We start from the raw sequence: 19,344 nt of genomic DNA, 5'->3' as shown, positions 1-19,344 counted from the left end.
TCAGAATCAGCTATTCGAGACCACCAGTTATTCTGTGGGTTAACTTTTGTAGGAGGTGACTTTATTGATTTTTTTTTTTTCCTTTTTTCCATCTGTGATCTCAGTTTGATAGCCTGATAGCAGTTCAGCTAGTATCGTCTTTAGAGCAGGTGCCTGCTGCTTGGAAAAAATTCAGGATTATGAGTGTCACTGAATTATTCCTTTGGCATTTTTAAATGCCTTACGATATTTTTAGGTCTGGGGTATAGATGTTCCCTCTGAAAGGGCAGAAACATGCCTGGGAAAAGCACCAAGGGGCTTTGAGACATGGGAGGTAGCAGTCTGCCTTTCATCGCTTGGAAAGGCTGCTGGGAAGCCAGACTAGGAGAAGAAAAGGCCTTTCATTTCTGCTGCACAGCAGGGTTTCCCTGCCTCGCCTGTGGAAAGGCTTTCCTAAAATAGGGTGTAATTCCTGTTAAGTTGTTAACTGGATGCAGATTTTGTTGATCTGCTAGGGTTCTTGATGGTGGAGTTGAGTGATGAAGGGCTGACCCTGGGATGCCATACACAAAATTGCAGAGGAGGTAACACCGTGCCCCCCCAGGCAGTCTCTGCAGAGTCACCCCAGGCCACAGGCTGGGGGAGGCTCCGCAAAGCTTCGCCGTTCCACGCAGCCGTGGGGAAACCGTCCTCAGTGAGACAAAACTGAGAGAAATAGATGCAGAGCGTGATTTCTGGATACTTCCACAAAAGGTTGTAGATTTTACTTACGCAGCAGTGGTAAACCTCGTTACAAGGAGAGTAATTTGCATAGAGGACGATGCCTCCGATGTTTGCATGGGCATCTGTAACTGCATCCAGATAACCACCCACCCCAAACAGCACAGATTCGGGATGGTAGCCTCGCTCAGTACAGTCTGTAGCATGGCCTTTTTGGACTATGCTGCCTGAGGAACTCCTCAGTTCACAGAAGAGGAGGTGTTTGTTTCGGAGAGTTGCTGTTGATCTGTAAGGGAAGCCAAAGACCCTGTCAAATTCTGCGTAAGGGACTCTCGCTTCTTCACCAGCCCGCATGTGGTAGGGACACTTAGCGCAGGTGTGGTTCTGTCTCTGCCAGCAATAGGGCTTTACCACAGTCCCCTGATTTGTCAGGTATTCTTGGAAAATTGTTTTCTCTCCTGGATTCATGTTCTGTTGAAAAATCTCCCCGTTTATGAGCTACATAGCCGACAGTCCTGAGTGAAAAGGGGAAGTATTAGCTTAAGTCAACCCTTCGATTTATTTGGCACTTGAACCCCAAAAACAGTAGGGGACAGTCTCCTCAAAAACGTACTGAAACTTGTAGCAGCGTATAGCAACTTAGTGACACACAGAACGAAGCGCCCTTGCAGCCTAGGAACATTTTTCCTTTCCACAAACTAGCCTTTTTGCTAAAAACATAAGTTGAAAATATTTCTCCGGCTCTGCTCCCTTACCCTAGACAGGACAAACTGTATAATAAAACCAGCCATGATTTTCAGGAATTGATTAGCAGATGAGCCTTATGAAATCTGGCAAAGCAAACAAGAAAACACCACCAAAACCCAAAAGGTATAATTACCATCTCAGCAGCTCCAGCTCAGTAAATACTCGTCTGATTTCCTTCACTGGCCTTTTAGGACTGGTCCAGAGTTTCCACTCCAGGGATGTGGCAAGCTTTCTTTTCAAAATCCTGTGATGAAGAAGAAAGTTACTCTTGCCTCCCCAACTAGCTGCCTGGTGATTCAGATCAAACGGACTGACGAGTGCTGGCTGTATGTCAACAAGAAGAAAGAGGAGGCCAGAATATGGTGTTCTTTGGAATACTTAGAGACGCCGGGGGATGTTTAACTGTGGGCTTTGAGCCTGGACACCCCAAGCAGTCTCTAAAGCCCTTGTGACTTTTGGGGTTATTTACAAGAATGTTCATCAGAGAACCAATACGCAGGACTATGAGGTGCACATTTCCAAATGGTTTGGTGGAGCTCAAAGTGTATGCAGTGTAAAGAGGGAGAAGTAGATGTGCTGTCTAGGTTACTGGTTTAGGCCACTGCAAGAGCGGTACTTACTCTAGTGTCAGAGAAAGCAGAAATTTAAGTGAGCTAGGAAGGGGGCTTGGGTGCATGTAACCATGCCATGGGTTAGATGCACTGCATCTACTCAACATGCCTGAGCATCTTCCTTAGCTGTGTAAGGATTTTAGTCAATTGTCGTGACTCACAAGAGAGAGAGAAACACAATGGACATTAATAGTAAATGTATTGCTATCTGCGTTTCAAAACTGCCTTTCTGTTGTTTCCAAACAAGTATGACATTTGTTCTTCAGGAACCTGTTTCGGAGATTTTGGAGAAGACGAAATAGAAGCTCACCTGAGCAACACGTAGCCGAAACCGAGACACAGGTGCAGCCTGCAGAAGATGCAGAGAGTGTGCAGGAGGCAAGTCACTGGTGTACAGGCGGTTATAGCTGACTATGGGATATTTTAGAGATGGTGTAAAAACAAACAGAAAAACAACTCAAAACCCCCAAACCCCAGCCTCCGCAAACCTGGATTTTATTGCGCGGCACTTGAAAGATACCCTTTCTAATTTAGAGATTGCTGTGTTCAAGGCTGTGGTAGTTAGTAAAGCCCTGAAATTTTAATTGTTCAAGTGGTATGTATAATGAAAACTCATTACATGGTTACAGAGGGACTAGTATATATATATATTTCTAAAGTTAACGGTTACATATTTGTTTGCAATTCTCCTGTTCATTGCTCCTCCCTGCAAATCTAAACAGAGCTCAAAAGAAAGCTATGGAGTAGGCATCTGATTTAATGGTGCCTACTTGGCTCTGTAGCAGGGCTCTAAGAGGGCAATAAAATCCTTGTGGGATTTGGTGAAATCAGATAGAACGAATGTAGCATTAAACAAAAAACTAAATACTAAATAAATACTAAAGTACCCCATAGATAAGCCGAATTCTTGCTTCACTGCAGCTATTTGCCTTTTAACTGAATGAAGAGAAGAAAAAAGATGACAGCTATGTCTTACTGTTGTTACTTGAGCACTGGGGAAAAGTTAGGGTCCCAAGCCAACTGGAAAATGAGGCTCTTTCTCGTGTCTTCACTCTCAGCTGAATTGAAGCCTATGTTCTGCTTTCTGTTACGCTAGTGGGAATCCTTTGTTGGCTTAGACTCACAGCATTGAGATCTGAGAGCAGAGAACTGCAGCGAGTGCCCATCTTACCTGAGCGCTTGGAAGAATTGGTCTTAGATCTGATTGAGAAATCTGTCCCTGGTGTTCAAGAGTCTTCAGCATCCAAAAGAGCTCTCTTATATATATGACTGGCTTCTTGAAATGGGGTCTAGGAATTTCTGAGTAGTTTGAAATATGTCCTGCAAGAAAGGAGGACACAGTTTTCAAGTTTAATATGGGTCATTTAGAATAAAAAAGCAAATAGGATCAACTATGATAGTAATACAAGGATTTATGATTAATTTATCCCTGTTACTTTAACCATCTCTTAGAGGTTAAGAGTGTTGAGTCTGTGCACAACGTTCGGAAATGCCACACTTTGTTTTGGGGTTCACAGTTCACAAGACTACTTTGTGCAGATTTTCCTCATGCTTTAAGTCTAAGCCATGGAGTTACTTTTGGACATGTTAGTTGTGACCTCTAACATGTATCATGCCATTGAAAACACACGATTACTAGGATTTGTTGTAGGAACAGCATTTAAACTGAAACTCTACATTTACTCTTTCTGGAAACTATGTATGCATGAAATGAATGCGTCAAACTGAAGACATGCCCTCTGATTATAACTCAGTGGGTGGGAGGGACAAAGCCCTTGGGCTTTGAACTAGTTAGATATAAATACAGAGCTGCCTGGCAAAAGTCTGCTCAGAGGAAGGGAAGGCCCTGGATAGAGTGGGAAGTACTCCCAGTATCTTAAGTAACAGGCACTCCAATATAATTATTAAACCCAGAGTCCTCTGGGGAGTGCTTGGATTAAAGGATACCAGAGTGATACAGTCTTCTAGGGAAGGAAATATTTCTTTTTTAAGAGGAAAAATGAAAAAGACTCTAGAGTGAAAATTAAGGAGATGAAAATCCTCATAGTCAACAGAGATTTATACTGTCGAAGCAGACAGCAACAGGGCCATAAAAGGCATATGTGCATACCTGTAACCAAAGCAAACTGAAACTGGGCAGAGGGAAAAAGAAAGTTATGTTTGTAAATGGGAAGTTCTGAGAGCTCATCAACTAATCAAATAGTTACACTTCTTGTTCTGGAAACTGAAGCTTGCTAGAAAAGAACATGAACTATGGCAAGTAATTTGGGAATGAGGGGGAGGATTGACTACCAACTAGCCAATAACATAAATAACAAATTTGTAGATGTATTGGAAGCAAGAAGCTTCTTATGGACAACCAGCCTGTTTATGGAGATGAGAGAGCAATTAGGGAAAACGAGAACTGTGCTAAATCAACCCAATATCTGTTTGTGCAAAAAAGAAGGCAATCTTTTGAGTGACACTTGTATATGAGAGCCACTTGATTCACAAATCAGGAAAGGTTTTTTTTCCTTAATTCAGCTGATGCAATCAAAATGACCTCTTTATATCACAATGTGCATCGGAATTTTCTGCTGTGGCAGAAAACTCTGTGGTTACAACAGTGATGATACCAAATGGAAGTGTGTGTGTGTGTGTGCGTAACAGGCGGGAAAATCAGTCCTTTCTTTGAAAAAGGAAGAAATCAGTGAACTCCATCTCCCTGTCCTCTCCTTTACATGAACACTTGCTTATTCCTCTGTGAAGCGTAGTAAGGTAAAGAAGCACGGTCCCACTGTTTACAAACGGAACGATCTCAACAGCATAGGCAACTTTCCCTTTGTTAATATGGCTTTGATTTGACTGAGTTACAAGCCTTAGAAAACCACGTACTCAGCATGCACTTCAGGGTTTTGTTTCTTCCTTCAAAGCTTGTGAAGGGGGCAGCCAAGAGGATTTGCTGCAAACACCTGAGTAGCTATAGAGCACGAAACTAGAGAAAGATACTGCTTTGAAGCAGCAGGGACACATGTGGCTGGAAAAAGAACAGAGGAGCTGGTAAAGCGCTTAAGGCCTAAGAAAAGTTTCTGGGTGTTTTGCGATATGTGCGACTGAGACTCCAGTTCCTAGGACCCGCTGTCTCTGCTCCTCCAGGTTGTTTCCAAAGAACCAAGAGAGGTTTCTGCAGACTGAGTAGGGGGCGGGTATGAGAGCAGACCCTGAGGTACGCTGGCACTACTTACCCTCCTCTTGAGTGAAAAGGCTCAGGGGACAGGGAGTAAAACACGCTGTTGTTTCTCCATATGACGTTGCAGGCGGTGCAGTTTACCAGTGATGTGACCACGGTTTTGCAAGCAGCATTGCTTTGAAGTCTTAACAAACGGCAGGCCAAGGACTTGCTGTTCCTGAAGGAGATATGCCCCCTAGATCTGAGACTATACAAAAGCATGCCATCTCCTCTTGGACTGCACAGTTTGTGAAACAGTGCATGCCTATCTAACTGCAATCACATCTGAAATGAGAGGTCAAGGGAAGGCTGGATCTGCTTCCTTAACTACATAATTTTTTGAATTAGCATTGCTAATTATGCAGCCTTATGAATCAGTAATTTTTTTTTTTTTTTTTTGTATGGGAGCTCTGTTGCATTTCCTCTGGCATTTTACAATGAAGCTGGTTAATACTTCCGATTACTCAAAGGCACCTATTTAGTTCTAGTGTCAGCCAAGACAGATTATGATGAACTTGGTTATCTGGTTCTTTACTGAGCTGCTACTGCATTGCCACATCTTTCAACGCTGTTCAGAGCGAGCGGGGAACACGTTTTTTCCTTTTTTGCACAGGAATAAGGATCGCAAAGGTTGCAGACAGTGGAAGATCAGACATACAGTGTATAATGTAACATTGCTTGTGCTTTGATTAGTTAGTGGTTTGAAATTCAAATTTAATTTTTGATCCCAACAATTTTTCTTACTGGCTGACATGTACTGACAGGGCACCCGTTCATCTAAAGAATATAAATCTCCAAGTTAATTTATTTCCAAAAGAGGAACATGGAGGACCTGCCTCCCCTCTGTTACCCTCCACATCAGCACGCAGCACGTAAACGTATTGCCCCTGTGCTGATGGAACAGACTGCATGAGGTAAGTGCCTGTGAGGTGCTTTGTGCTGTAAAGGACCTTTAGTCCTTTACAGAGATTGCAGCACGCTGAATGTTAAGCAGGTCTAAAGCACTCTCTGACAAACTAACTGTGCAATTGAGTGGAAAGCAGGAACTCAGGCGTGCACAATGTAAAGGAGTACTACCAGGTGGTTCTCCTACAGTAACTGTGGCAAAGAGCTCTCTGCAGCCAAGCTACAGGCCAGAGTCCACAGCCAGTAAATCACAATATCAAACCGATACGTGTTTGCATTTCTATAGTCTGCTTAAATTCTGTAGCTTTTGTGGCTCACCTGTGTGTGATTTTTTTAATAGTTTCAATCTCAAGAACTGTAGTCTGCAGCACCTGTTAGTTATCAAATTGAGGGCATATGCCATAAACAGAAAGCGGGAACTAGATGTGGTTATAAAGAAACCAGACAAATAATAATTAATGAGATAGTATGAATAGAAACAGTATTTATTTCCTTTTGTAAGCATGCCCTTCTAATGCATCATCCACTGCAGGGGGCGTCTCTTTGGACAGGCTTTATTCTATACGATAGATTCTCCTATTTTCTACAGGATGAACAGACAGCCTGTCTCGTGGAATCCTCTCTTCCAGTTAACAGGTGCACATGTACAGGTAGTGCCCTTGAGGTGGTAGCCACTGCTTCTTAAACAGAAACCCCAAAACAGAAAAAAAGAAAACTATGTAATATTGGAAAAACACTTAATGCAAAGGCAGGGTTACTAGGAAATGTCTAGCATTTCCAACATGCAAACAGGTCTAGCCCCTGGCGCGATCAAGCACCAGACAGTGGAAACTGCTTGAGCTGGTACTGCCATTGAAAGGAACATCTTGAAACCACGGCCTAACTTATGGTTTCTGTAATGCAAGGAGCGTTCTCCCTTTTTTGGAAAAAAAATAAGGAGGCAGTTGTGTGTTTTCCTTTCCTGTCTCCCACTGAGCAGCCCTTCCCAGTAAGGCTAATTTGCATGCAGCGCTCTGGTACCTGGCTTCTTTCCTTTTAGGCTGCGCGATGCCCTTCTCTCATAGAGAAGCTGTCTGCGACGATTCTTACATCGCCTGGTTACTTTGTCCTTTTCCTTTGCTCTCCCAAATATTTCCCTTATTTGGGTACCGCTGGCTTCTGTTTCCTCTTCTCCTTCCGCTGGGCCCCTAGCAGAGGCAGTAGGACTAGCTGTTCTTTATTTCCAGCTGGTTTATAGGTCTTTTGCTTTATCTGCTCATGAAAGTGTCTGCATGCCAGCTGTAGCAACAGTTGAAAACAAGGAAAAATCATCACTCTGTGACTAACTTATTTCTCTGTGGACAGTCAGCAAGTTCTCACTGGGCTTAAGTGGTCAATGATCTGCTGTTTGAGAACTTTCCAGACCACAAAGGATCTTCTTAGATAACATTTCACTGTGAGAAGCGTAAGGTTGCATTAACAAGTGGATTTGCATTTCCTTCTTGGTGCAAGGGGGAAGGAATACGTGCTCAGATGTATTTAGAGGAACAACTCTGATTCAGTAGAAAGGGCAGGCACAGACCTTGATTATGGCAGGAATGTAGCTATCGCATGTGAACATGATTGGGAAGGAACCAAATATTTAACACAAAGTTAACCACGAGTGTGGCTCATTGGTGTAGATCGAGTTTGTGATTAAAGTCTGTTAAAAGAGCAAACCAGAAGTTCCACTAAACCGAGTTGCAGACTGTTCTCATGCTTTTTCATGCTGTTCTCAGTCCTTGAAATCTTTACAGAACATCTTTTAGACTAATCAGAGCCTGCTTTGTCTTCATGTTCTCCTGTGCCTTCTGATCCTGTCTCTTGGTCTACATAAGGGGCTGAACACTACATAATGGTCTTAGAATGCAACTAAAGGGAAGTTAAGCATTACATACGCTTTTCCTCCTTTTCAGTATGAAATAATCAGTATCTGGATAGAAATCAGATTTTTAGGAGCCCAGACTGAGCACAATCCTTTCTCTCTCAAAGATCAAATAAACACATATATGTTATGTACACATACACAGACACGCATGTTTTGGTAAAAGTTAATAACAGGAGTTGGGTCCTTCTGTTAAATTTGTAGTCAGTACAGCATGTTCCATTCACTTTGAAAGGTTCTACCAGTCTGAGAGAAATTTCTTGTATTCCATGTAACAACACGGTTGTAGCGATGACATCTGAGGATATAAATATGGACGACGTCCGTTGCAAGAGGGAGTATATTTGAATTGACCTCTTTGGTTAGCTGGAAAGCAAGCAAATACTGCGGCATAAGAAAGGCACACGATGTTGGAAAACACTATCCCATCCCCTGGCAGCTGCTTTGATGAGCAAACCACCCCAACCTACACCTATCCCTCTCCCAAGTGAGGCCGTTAGCAACAGAATCCAGACTTCCAAGGAACTAGAAAACTGCAAATATGAGAATTGGCAGAGGATTTGGATAAACACTTTTGCACTGAAAATCTGTTGCAAATGTGACTGCAGGGCTCTACGCAATGCAATGTCTGACGGAATTCTTGTGGGGACAAGACTCAGTCCCGTGGAGGTTTGAGCCTGCAACTCATTCTGATTCCAGGGTCTAGGCTCCAGTTCATCAAAGAATCTTAAGAATTTAGTTGCTTTGATGTGGATGGTTTAGGCTCATGCTGAAGTAAAGCTCCTGCTTACGTGCTTTTCTGAACTAGCATCCTAGGTAGGGGCTAAAGAAAGATGAAATTAATTTGTCAGACTAAGTTGCACTGTGTATTGCCCTGGCCATCTTGCAGTTTTCCTCTTGCAGCTAAACTAGGTAACGGAAACAGCTTCTAGAAGCTTACTCATGTCAACTCATTTAAGGGATAAGTAAACAAAATAACTAGATTAAGATTTCAATCAAGTAAATACTGAAAGTTTCTACGAAACACAGACTCTTTAATATTGGGTTGGGGGTTTCTGGTCAGATTATTGAAGTTTGTATCTGCCTCAGCATATTCTGGATCACTTTGGTGTTACACAAATAAACTCAATGCTCCGCCTGGCAAATCCTCTGATCACTTCAACCGTGACAACACAATGCAATCTTGGTTTCGTAGCTTAAAATAATGTTCCTTGCTTTCATGTGCTGCTTCACGTTAACAGCTGCAAGTGGTAACAGTCTCTCCGAACCAGCACTGCTCCTGAGAGACTTGCCAGTAACACTTGTGTGTAAATACGTGAATACACTGGCTGTTAGTGCTGAGGTTCAGGAGGTCTGAGCTTTCTGGTTCAGGTCTCACTGCTTTCATTGCCTTGCACAGTAATTGGTGCCTTCAGCTCCTCTCTGCTTTCCTTTGTAAGTCCAAAAATCCCGGTAACTAAAGACAGCTCAATAGGCAACTTAAGTCAGTGTTTTTAAGGTGGTCGAGATCCTTGTGTTAGCATGCTGATCTCTGCAGCTAGTGCTTGCGTAAGAGGATGGTCATGGTTCAGAGGGGCTTGTGTGTGAGCAAGGGGCTCCCACAGAAAAAAAATAAGGATATTGTGGGTTTAGTCTATGTAAAGAGCCAGCATGGTGGGGACTGCCTGCCCTGGCACGGCCTGCCTGGGGTGGGCAGGAAGAGGAGGAGGAGGAGGAGGAGGAAGGCCCTTGCTCTGCCCCTGTCTGAGCCACCTGAATTGCCCGGCGGGCGAGCGCAGAGCAGGGCCGCGACAACCTGGAGTGCCGCCGCTCGCAGCAGGGCTGGGGTTCCCTACAGCCTCTGACTTCCTTCCTTGCAAGCTTGGGGAAGTAAGCTTGTCCAGCTTGAGCTTGCCCTAAAATCCCCCTTCTGGCCGTTTGCCTTTCTAAGTGCTAGAACAGTTCCAACCCCGTCAGGAGCGGGCAGGGAGCCCCCCGGGCGGCCCGGCCCGGCCCTGCGCGCTGGGCACCTGCCCCGGCCGCCCGCGGGCACCGGGCGCTGCCGGTGCGGCTGCACCCGGGCGGCGGCGGGAAGGAGGCGCTGCCCGCCGGCCCCGTCCCCGCTGGAAGCCGAGCGGGACGCGCCGCACCTTGTCCCTCTTCCAGGGAGCTGGGGGCGGGTGAACGCCCCGCTCCGGGCGGCGGAGCCCCGGCGAGCGGCAGCCCCGCGGCCGCTCCCGGCGCGGCGCCGGGCAGGGACGACTGAATCCGCCGCAACTTGTCGGCCGGCGGTAAACAGGAAGCCCCTCGGCGGGGCCGGGGCCGGGCCGAGGCGGGGCCTGGCGCGGCCGCCCGCCCTCCCGCCTCCCGCGCCGCGGAGCCGAGGGGCCGCACGGCTCGGCCCGGCCCGGCCCGCGGCGGCGGCGGCGTGCCCCGTCGAGGCGCCCGGGAAGGCGCCGAGAATGAAATTGCTGTGGAAAGCGAAAATGGTAACCGGGCGTCCCGTCCGCCCCTTGCCCTGCCCGCGGGGTGCCGGTGCCGGCGGGGTGGCCCGGGCGCGCCGCTCCCCGCAGCCTCGCCGGAGCCGCAGCGCGCTGCCGCCTCCCTGCTCGTCGCCGCTCGGAGCGATGCTGCCTTCCCCAGGAACCGTGAGCCCGTGCCTGGGGCCGGGAGGGTGCTCCGGAGGGGGGGAGTCCCCCACCCCCGGGAGAAGCGGGGACGCGGGGGCTCTGCCTGCGCTTTTGTCCGGGTAATCAGCTGGGGAACGAGGAGTCATTGCAGCACCTGTTCGCTTCAAGTTTGGAGGACGTTGCGCTACTTCTTTTTCTGTTATCCTTGTTATTTTTTTTAACCCGCTTTCTAGTGTTTGTGAGTTTTAAAGCCTCGACTCCGTAAAGTTTTTCGTAGCTTGGAATAATAGGTTTTGAAAAGCAAACCACCGGCTCTTTGGATCCGTCCTGTCAAAAGAAATAAAAGGTTGGTGTATTTTAAACTTCGAAGCTAACAAGCATTTAAAGGCTGCCTGCCTAAGTAATTCTGCAGTTTTAAAAAGTGCAATTCCTTCCATAAATGAAAGGCCAAAGAGATTAATTGCTTTGGGAAAGGGGGGAGGGGAGGGAAGAGAAGATTGCTAATCAAACCCAAACCGTTTCCTTAGAAAAGACTTTATACAACTATTTAAAGTACGTGCTAGTCTAGGAAAAACAGTTGAATGGGAAGTCAAGGTATCTTGATACCACAGGAGAGGACAGTTTGCCAAGAGTATCTCCAGAACATATCCTCAATCTGAAAGTATCCCGTATTGCTTTGATTGTTGTATTTACTTTGTGCAGCCCATCTTCTGCCCTCAGGTCTGTGTGAAGCAGTACAGCACCTGGGGTAGAGTGCGGTTAGCAGAGGAGTGAAAATGTTCTTTTTCTCTCTCTCTTTTTGTTTTGTTTTGTTTTGTTTTTTTTCCCCCTTTCTCCTTTCCCTGGCAGAGCGCAATTCAGGATGTGGATGAAGAGGTGGAAGAGGGAGCCGTTTTCCATGTCACCCTGAAACGAGTGCAGGTTCAGCACGCTGCCAAGGAAGGAGCAAACTGGATAGGCGTAAGTAAAGCTGGCGCGGTGGCGTTTTGGAAGGCTGCTCATGGGCTTTGGAGCCTGCTCCAGGGAGCTGAATTCCACACGAATCGCTAGGATAGTAACTTTTAGCACTGACTGCTCTCACTGTTGAAAAAACCCAAAACGCTGAAGTTGACTGCCTGGGTCATCTGAAATAACTCTCTCCTTGTGTTGACTCTTTTCTTGACATGCAGACAAGCTTTGACCAGTTGTGGCGAGGGGTCGGATGATACTTAGTGCAGGAGTAAGGATCTTAGCTTATGGCCTGAGAAGCTGAACATTTAGCAGTTGTTTCAGACTGGGCTATGGCTTGTTTCTGCTGCTAGGAACCTATCTCAGGTCTTCCAAATTAGTAGTCATAGTATTTTGACTAATGAAGATCTGTCGGAAGTTAGCGGAAACTTCCTGAGAAGTTAAGTGAATATAGGTTTGGGTCTTATTTTTGTAGTGCTTTCTCAGCTAGGTTAGAAATTACTTGTCTGCATGTCTGCAGGAATTCCAGCCCTGTACTGTTTGTCAAAGGTACATTTCAAAGCATGAAGGCTTTAGTGGTAAGTAGATTGAGCTTAAATGCACACGCACTCAATTTGGCATGCTGCCCAGTGCTTCACCTCTGTCAGGCCAAGTCCCCAGCTGATAGAAAATGTCCTCACTTCATTGGAATCAGTGCAGCTGTGGCAGTTTGAGCCAGATCTTCAGGAGCTGGCTCTAGCTTTCGTATTGTTTTGTTATGTTTCTATATTTTCTTCAGGATCAGAGGCAATGATGTAAGAACTTGGTTTGATGTAGTATCCAGATTGATGTTTTAAAGACTTTTAAAACTGCCCCGAGACTTACATCAAATCGTGTTCTTGTGAAGTTCCATGACATAAAGCAATGCAGCGGTGCTGAACCCACAGTCAAGAAAGATAAGCAAATTCTGTCCTGCATAGAGATAGTGCTTAGAAGCTCCCCTTCCTATGTTTCCAAGAAGTACATAGAGTTCCAGTCAGAACAGATAATTTCAAATCTGCTTCCTTCGAGTGTCAGATTTCCCACCTGTGCCTCCTGTTTTTCCCAGGAAAAAATAGTAGGAAGTATTTACGAGCTCCTGTAAATAGATCAGGCTAGAGAAAAAGGCATATTGGTAACTGGAATAAAAGTTTTAAGAGGAGTAGCAAGGCATTTGAATGACGTGGCTAGAAAGAGAAGGTTGTATGAGGTTCAGCTTACTCCCGAGGCTGTAAAGGCAGCCTATAGGGAGGCTGGCACCTGTGTGTTGAACCGGATGGTGCTATTGTCCATGAAGCAAAGACAGCAAAGCAGAAAAGACGGGTGAAAAATTTAGAGTTCTGTGGTGTTTGTTGGTCTTGAACTGACAGCCAGGTACCCATGAAATGAACCAAGGACAAGCTGAATCATAGCTTAGCCAGAAGCAGATAAGAACAGTAGAGCAGTGGCTGTAAAAGTAGATTAGCTGCTGAACACCTGAATTTCTGTTGCCAGGAGCAGTATGCTGACAGAGTATGAGTGGCGTCGGGAGAGGTGAACTCCAGTCAGTGGTTTTATGTAAATAGTAAACTGAAAAGTAAACAGTTAGTTGGCAGAGAAAGGAAAAAGCAGCAGGTAGAGAAGGAAGTGGAGAGATGGGGGGAATGTTTAAGAGGTGAGAGACTGAAAGAGATTTTGATTAGCTGAGGGATGGGACTGTGGAGGGCAAAAGGGGCAAGAGAAAGTGTATGATGTGGATGGGATCCACTGGACAAATGAAAGGATTAGAGGACGACGACGGGAAAGAAACTTCTGCATTTGTGAAATGATAGAAATGAGAATTGTTCAAGGGTTCCTTTGCAAGGAGGAACAAGGGCTGGAGAATTTGAGGAGCTGGGACTGCAGGTGTGGAATGAGATTGAATTGAAATACTGAAACTGCTTGACTGTGGAGGGGACACAGTTGAAGATAGGAGGGATGGAAAAAAGGCCTTTCTCTTGAAGATGCTTGGCCTGGTGGTTGTGTTTGTGCCGTATGCCAGTGGATGCATACACTGAAGATGAACCACAGCTAGGGGCTAGCAGAATGGGCCTTACGTTAGTGGAAAGAGAAAAGAAGGAATGGGGTAAGACAGTAAGGCAGGAAGAAAATGATTGACCATGTAAATAGCAAAGAGGCAAGTGAGGGGGTAGTTTAAGGCTACCTGGTTAGAGGAATGTTCTCAGCAACTGGCCAGAATTGTACCAAGGCAGTAGATACTAGTGCCGGCCAGTTCTTTCATCCAGTATGAGGTGATGCTGTGTCAGTGCGATTTGCCTTAAGTTCTGTAGAAAGGTAAGTAGAGTAGGTCTGTGAGATGCTTAGCTTTACAGTGGCACACTTGGAAACTGTGGAATGTGTTCGGTGAAGTCAAGTAAGGTAGGAAGTTCAGATAGTTGAATGTATGAGCTTGGAAGTTGGAGAGACCAAACTGCAAACACTACCTTGACTTCTAGTTTGAATAAGGGAAAAAACCTTTCAGACCAGGGTGCATGAATAATGATCTAAGAAAGATTTTATTTTTTTTTTTTAGGAGTTAGACTTTGAGAAATAGAGAAAAGCTCTTGTCAGCAGAGAAAGCTGTATCTAAGAGTTAAACTAAGAGTTGGTGAAGTCAAGCCTCACAAAGGAAGTGAACACAAACAGATCAAGTTTTGTCAGCCATATGAGAACAACAAAAGAATAAGTCTGCTTCCTAGAGAGAATGAGATAGGAATTAAAATTAATCTATATATAACCCAAAAAAACAAATGAATTTTTACCTGTTTTCTATAAGGATGACAAAGGTCAACCTAGAGGTTGATGGTAATGATGGCGCGTGGGGCTTTTTCATGTCTTCAAGCTTTGTCTCCGAGAGCTTAATGTGCCCATGCTGGGCATCTGGTAGTGTCCAGCCCCAAACTACCAAGGAACGGGTGTAAGAAATGATAGTCAAGCAGCAAGAAGTTTTAATTCATCGATCAAGTCAGAAATGCTGTTGTATGGCTGGAGAACAGCAGCGGTGCCTGTATTTGGCGTGGGGAAGGTGTGATTTAGGTGGGTAGGAGACAGTGATCTCATGAAGATAACTGCTCTGATTTAAAAAAGCTGTGGGCTTAAACTGTTTGAAAATCTGCTCATCTTGAATCTTGAAATCACTGAAAAAAATTAGGGATGATAAAATATTTTTAAGTACCTGTTGAAGAGGAGCTGCTGCTGCAGCTTTAATATGTGAAATAATATAAGCACGAACAATCCCTACAAGTCTCTTAAAATGATTTCTAGCAGTTTAATGTTTTGCTGACAAACTCAGTTTTAGATTTTCAGGGTTTGGTGTTGGTTTTTTGGTTTGCTTTGGTTTTTGGTGTGGGGTTTGTTTTTATTTTTTTTTTAACTTTCTCCCAGTATGATATCTTGGGGAAGTTGCAGTGTTGCAATTAGCAGAGAAATTTGTGCGCGTATCGTACTTGGGAGCAGATTCAGCCCTTGTTTGGTACACATTCACCTTAGTGAATGAGACGCCTTTACACACGCTGAGTAGAATATGGCCGTAAATCAGTACATCATGGTTTGGACAATCTGCTGGATAGAAAATTAATAGTTAAATACGGTGGTGCAGGCGTTCTTCCCTGTTTGAAAGTGGTTGCATTGTATAAGTGGTTATTGTCAAAAGTCTATTTTAATTGTACGATGAAAAGTCAGCAAGAAAATGTAGTGTTTTTTTTTCTCCTGAGCAAGTTTTGCTTCGGGAAAATTTGAATGGAGGCGGGCGATGTATAGCACCAATAACAAACAGTATTCTTATAGTGTTTCTGTAATGGTGATGCCATATATAATTCTATATGTACCTTTAAGTCAGGTGTATAACAGATTATACACCTTTATATCAGCCATGAGATCCACGGAACAAAGTTTTTCAAGTTATTCTGGTGTAATTTCACTCATTCCCTGTGGGGTTGCGTTTGGGGTAACAGTGGGGTTTGGTGCAGTAGTACTGTGTGTTGCCTTGTCTATTTATAAGAGGTATGAATGGGTTCATGACACAAGCCCAAGTTGCCAGTCTGTTTGAGCAGATGTAAACCCACAGTGCTTCCAGAAATTCTTACAGCTTGCACCCAAGATTGTGTTCCCTGCATCAGCCTGTGTGTTTCTGCAGCCGTGGGGTGAACTTGTGCGGGTTAAACCTGAGCCTACGAGGTGAAATAAAGGGCTCTGTTTTGGCTGGACCACTTTCCCAGCCCACTTGGCTGCAGCAGGTGGACAGAAAAGGGCCTCTGGGAATGGCTTCTTTCAGTGTCTTAAACTCAGGGTGGAATGGTGCCATTTTGCAGTTGAGATGTGGCTGCAAGTCTCCTAGGGCCTCTGCTTACCTACTGCATCTATACTCTTTACGGGCTGTTGACAGGTCTTTGTGTCTTGATGGTGCAAGATGATCCTGGCTCTTCCAGGCCTTCCTACAGACACAGAGGCACTTTTCTGCCAAAAATCTGTGCCTGGGCCCACTTCTTGTTAGAAAGCCCAGAACACTGTGGGATACTGCTGTTATTCCTGATTTTTCTTTTCCTGTCTGGTCTGTTTGTTTGGTTTTGGTTTTGGGGTTTTGTTTTTGTTTTTTAATACAGGAGGTTGTATTTTAATGTAGCAGTAAGAGTTTGTTGGACCTTGTTTAAGCTGGGAAATGAGATGTCCTCGTGCCAGAGTAGCAGGGCTTTAGACTAATATTAAAGACCTCTATCTTGTTTTAAACAAAAAAGGGTGTCTATTGTAAATAATTCAAAAGCAATGGAAGGTCGTGATGTAAATATGAAGTGGATGGGTGATCCGTTCCTAATTATTTTATGAATAGGTTAACTTTTTTCTTTGTGCTTTTGTCAATATACCAAGCCAGAGTTGGTAGTGACTCTAAGTCATTAAGATGCCGTCTTCATGTCCTCAGTCTAGTCCCAAGGTGTTGTGTTAATGTTGGAATATCGTTAGCCTTGTTGTTTCTAACTCATACCTTAGCAGGCAGTTTCTGGAGCAAAACGTCTGGTCAAACTGTCCATGAACTTCATATTCAGTCCTGGTGGTGGTTGGTCGGGATGAATTTGAGACACATCAAGGAACCATGGAGAAACTCAGAATATGGATTGTCTTGTTACTTAGGGGAGCCTCTCAGTCTGTACAAATAACCGACTCGATATTCCAAACTCAGAAGAGCTGTTAAATTATAAACCGTTACTGTAAGGCTGTGAAATGTGACCTAATGATATGCTGTTACTGCGTGATCTCATGATACAGCAGAAGCTCTTACTAGGAGGGGAGGCTGTGATTCCGAAGAGAACCATCACAGCAGTCCCAGCTGAAGACATGCTGTGGGTGAGTATGTAAGGAGGAAATCTGCAGCGGAATAATGCTGCGATGAAAATGGTTGAACTCCTTAGTTTTTATCCTGAGGTTGCAGGAGAGTTGATGATGCAAAGACTAAGTACTAGAGTGTTGTGTGTTCATGTCCAGTGCAAGTTTGTTTCCTGTAGTATTCTTCTACTGATATATCTAATCTAACCTAAGAAGATTTAAGATTCCCTCCCCCCCCCCTTGAAATATTTCATGACGGCTTGATTTCTCCTTTGCATAATGCCATTAATCCTAGCTAGGATTTGACTTTGTAAAGTCAGTGGAAGTGAATAAAAGTAACTACTTCAAAAAGGTATTTCATTCGTTCAGATGATCTTCCAATAGTTTATTTACATAAATCATAGTGATGTCTGGGGATTTTTGACAGGATTTTTCATTTCACTCATGGTTGCGGACACTCGAATGGGCTCAAGCCATTTCTTTCTCTCAAGGAAAATTACTTTTTTGTTACTGGAGTTCCATTAGTGCTGGTGATATGTGATTATGCACGTCATGTAACTGTGACTGAGGTAAAAGAGCAGGTGTGTCACGGCATGTTTTCCTCAAGCTGAGGATGCAGTCCATCAGTCAGTTTGGTCCCCATTAAACAGCAGCAGCAGAAAGAGAACTGTACACCTCCCCATGCTGCCTCTGTAGTTCGGCCTTTCTTAGGTTAGTGATCTGAACATTCCTTCCCAGAGACAGTCAACTCAAGAGGTAGAGGGAAATCTTCTGTTTGATTGCTCTTGTTGATGTATTTGATTTATAATCTCATTTTAAAGTTTTTATCCCACATACTTAACAAATCAGTATTTAAAGTAGTCACAAAAATAATTTTCTGAACCGTCCTCTAAATAATGGCAGAATTGAAGGGAATGTTTCTAGTTATTTCAGACTTAAACCAGTCTGTAAGCATGACAACCAAATGCTGTCTAAGCCCCTCCCCCCAACACCAAACCCTAAATTTGTTGACAAATCTTGTGCCAAATGAAAACTGTAAGAGAAGATGGAAATGTTCTAATGGTAAGTTTGCAAGATGACGTTGGCACCCTCCTTGCAAAAGTATCATGAAATGTTTCACATCCAGATGTGTTCATGACCTTGGGTTCTGTGTGGCAACCCAAAGTTGGTATTTTCAGAAAGGGAATCACAAGTGCTGATGCCAAAGTTGTGGTCAGTTTTCGTGTTTATTCAGAAGTTAATGGGGCACTGAGTTACCACTATTGTTCCTCCCAGTAATAATATTATTTGTGGTGTGATGGATTTTCTTTTAGATGATAATATCTGATGGGATCATAAGCTAACTTAATAGCAGTTGGACTGTAAAAGATTGTGTGGAGCGTAGAAGTTATCTTCAAGATAAACTTACTGAAAACCTCTGCTATTCGATACGGCATTTGGTGTTCATTTAGCCAAAAGTGACAAAATCACGTAGTAACTAAAGATGGAGTATTGAGGTGAAAGATGGAATTTAATCTTTGTTTCATTGTGAAAGCTGTGTCCGGGATCTGGCTTCTGTCTGATTTTTGTGATTGTTTTGTTTCAACTTTGTAGGCTGGAGGGGACGAGTTCCCTCCAGAACATACTGTCAGCCAGTATGAAACCTGCAAAATCCGGACAATAAAAGCTGGGACTCTGGACAGACTTGTGAAGAATCTTCTGACAGCTTTTGGAGACAGGGATTTCACCTACACCAGTATATTTCTGTCTACATACCGTGCCTTTGCTTCTGCTAAGGAAGTACTGGAAATTCTTGAGAGGTAAGAGCCAGTATACAATGGGAACTGAGCCATCATTTACATGATAGGGGGATGTGCTCAGCAATTTCTCCCATTACTTTTAGAGGACATGGACGTAATAACCCAATGGAAAGATGTCAAGAGTCCTGCAAAATTCAGAATTTCAGCATAAAGATAAAATGTGTAAATGCATGCTGCCCACATCCCAGCTGTCATTAAAGCGTAGTCATCAGGCAGCAAAAGTGTGCCGTGTCTGACTGCTAAGGATCCAAACTAGGACCAACGCAAGAAAATTAGTACAGCTTCCCTCTACCCACCCCTCAAAAAAAAAAAAAGAATGCATGGGCTGCAAAGTCATACCTAGAATAGATTAGTATGTTTTTCTGGATACTGATATTTTTGGACCTACACTCTCCTGTTTGGGAGCTGCTGATTTGAGACAGGGATTGTACAAACATAAGAAAGAATTCACTGTCCCCTTCTAGTACTTCACGTGAACATGCAGTCATAAGTATTTGCAGACAGCAGAAGAACTGGATGATATTCTAGGAATAGCTTAGGGTAAGACTGTTAAATCACATCT

General features: G+C 44.2%; 1 protein-coding gene and 1 pseudogene across 1 annotated transcript in view; one reads left to right on the top strand and one right to left on the bottom strand.

Annotated features, from left to right (window-relative positions):
- LOC141961366 (putative C->U-editing enzyme APOBEC-4) lies at positions 1 to 1,167 on the bottom strand (annotated as a pseudogene).
- Positions 1,168 to 10,420: 9,253 nt separating this feature from the next.
- The window catches only part of LOC141960986 (ral guanine nucleotide dissociation stimulator-like 1), a 56,147-nt gene continuing 47,223 nt past the window's right edge, over positions 10,421 to 19,344 (top strand). The window contains exons 1-3 of the mRNA XM_074907417.1: positions 10,421 to 10,542; positions 11,533 to 11,643; positions 18,577 to 18,782. Of these exons, the coding sequence (XP_074763518.1) occupies positions 10,516 to 10,542; positions 11,533 to 11,643; positions 18,577 to 18,782 (344 nt within the window). The 5' untranslated portion in view covers positions 10,421 to 10,515. The remainder of the gene's footprint in view (positions 10,543 to 11,532; positions 11,644 to 18,576; positions 18,783 to 19,344) is intronic.

Source organism: Athene noctua, chromosome 5, assembly GCF_965140245.1.
Source record: "Athene noctua chromosome 5, bAthNoc1.hap1.1, whole genome shotgun sequence".
Classification (NCBI taxonomy): Eukaryota; Metazoa; Chordata; class Aves; order Strigiformes; family Strigidae; genus Athene; species Athene noctua.
Note: the sequence above shows the minus strand (reverse complement) of the source record. Positions and strands in the feature narration are given on the sequence as shown.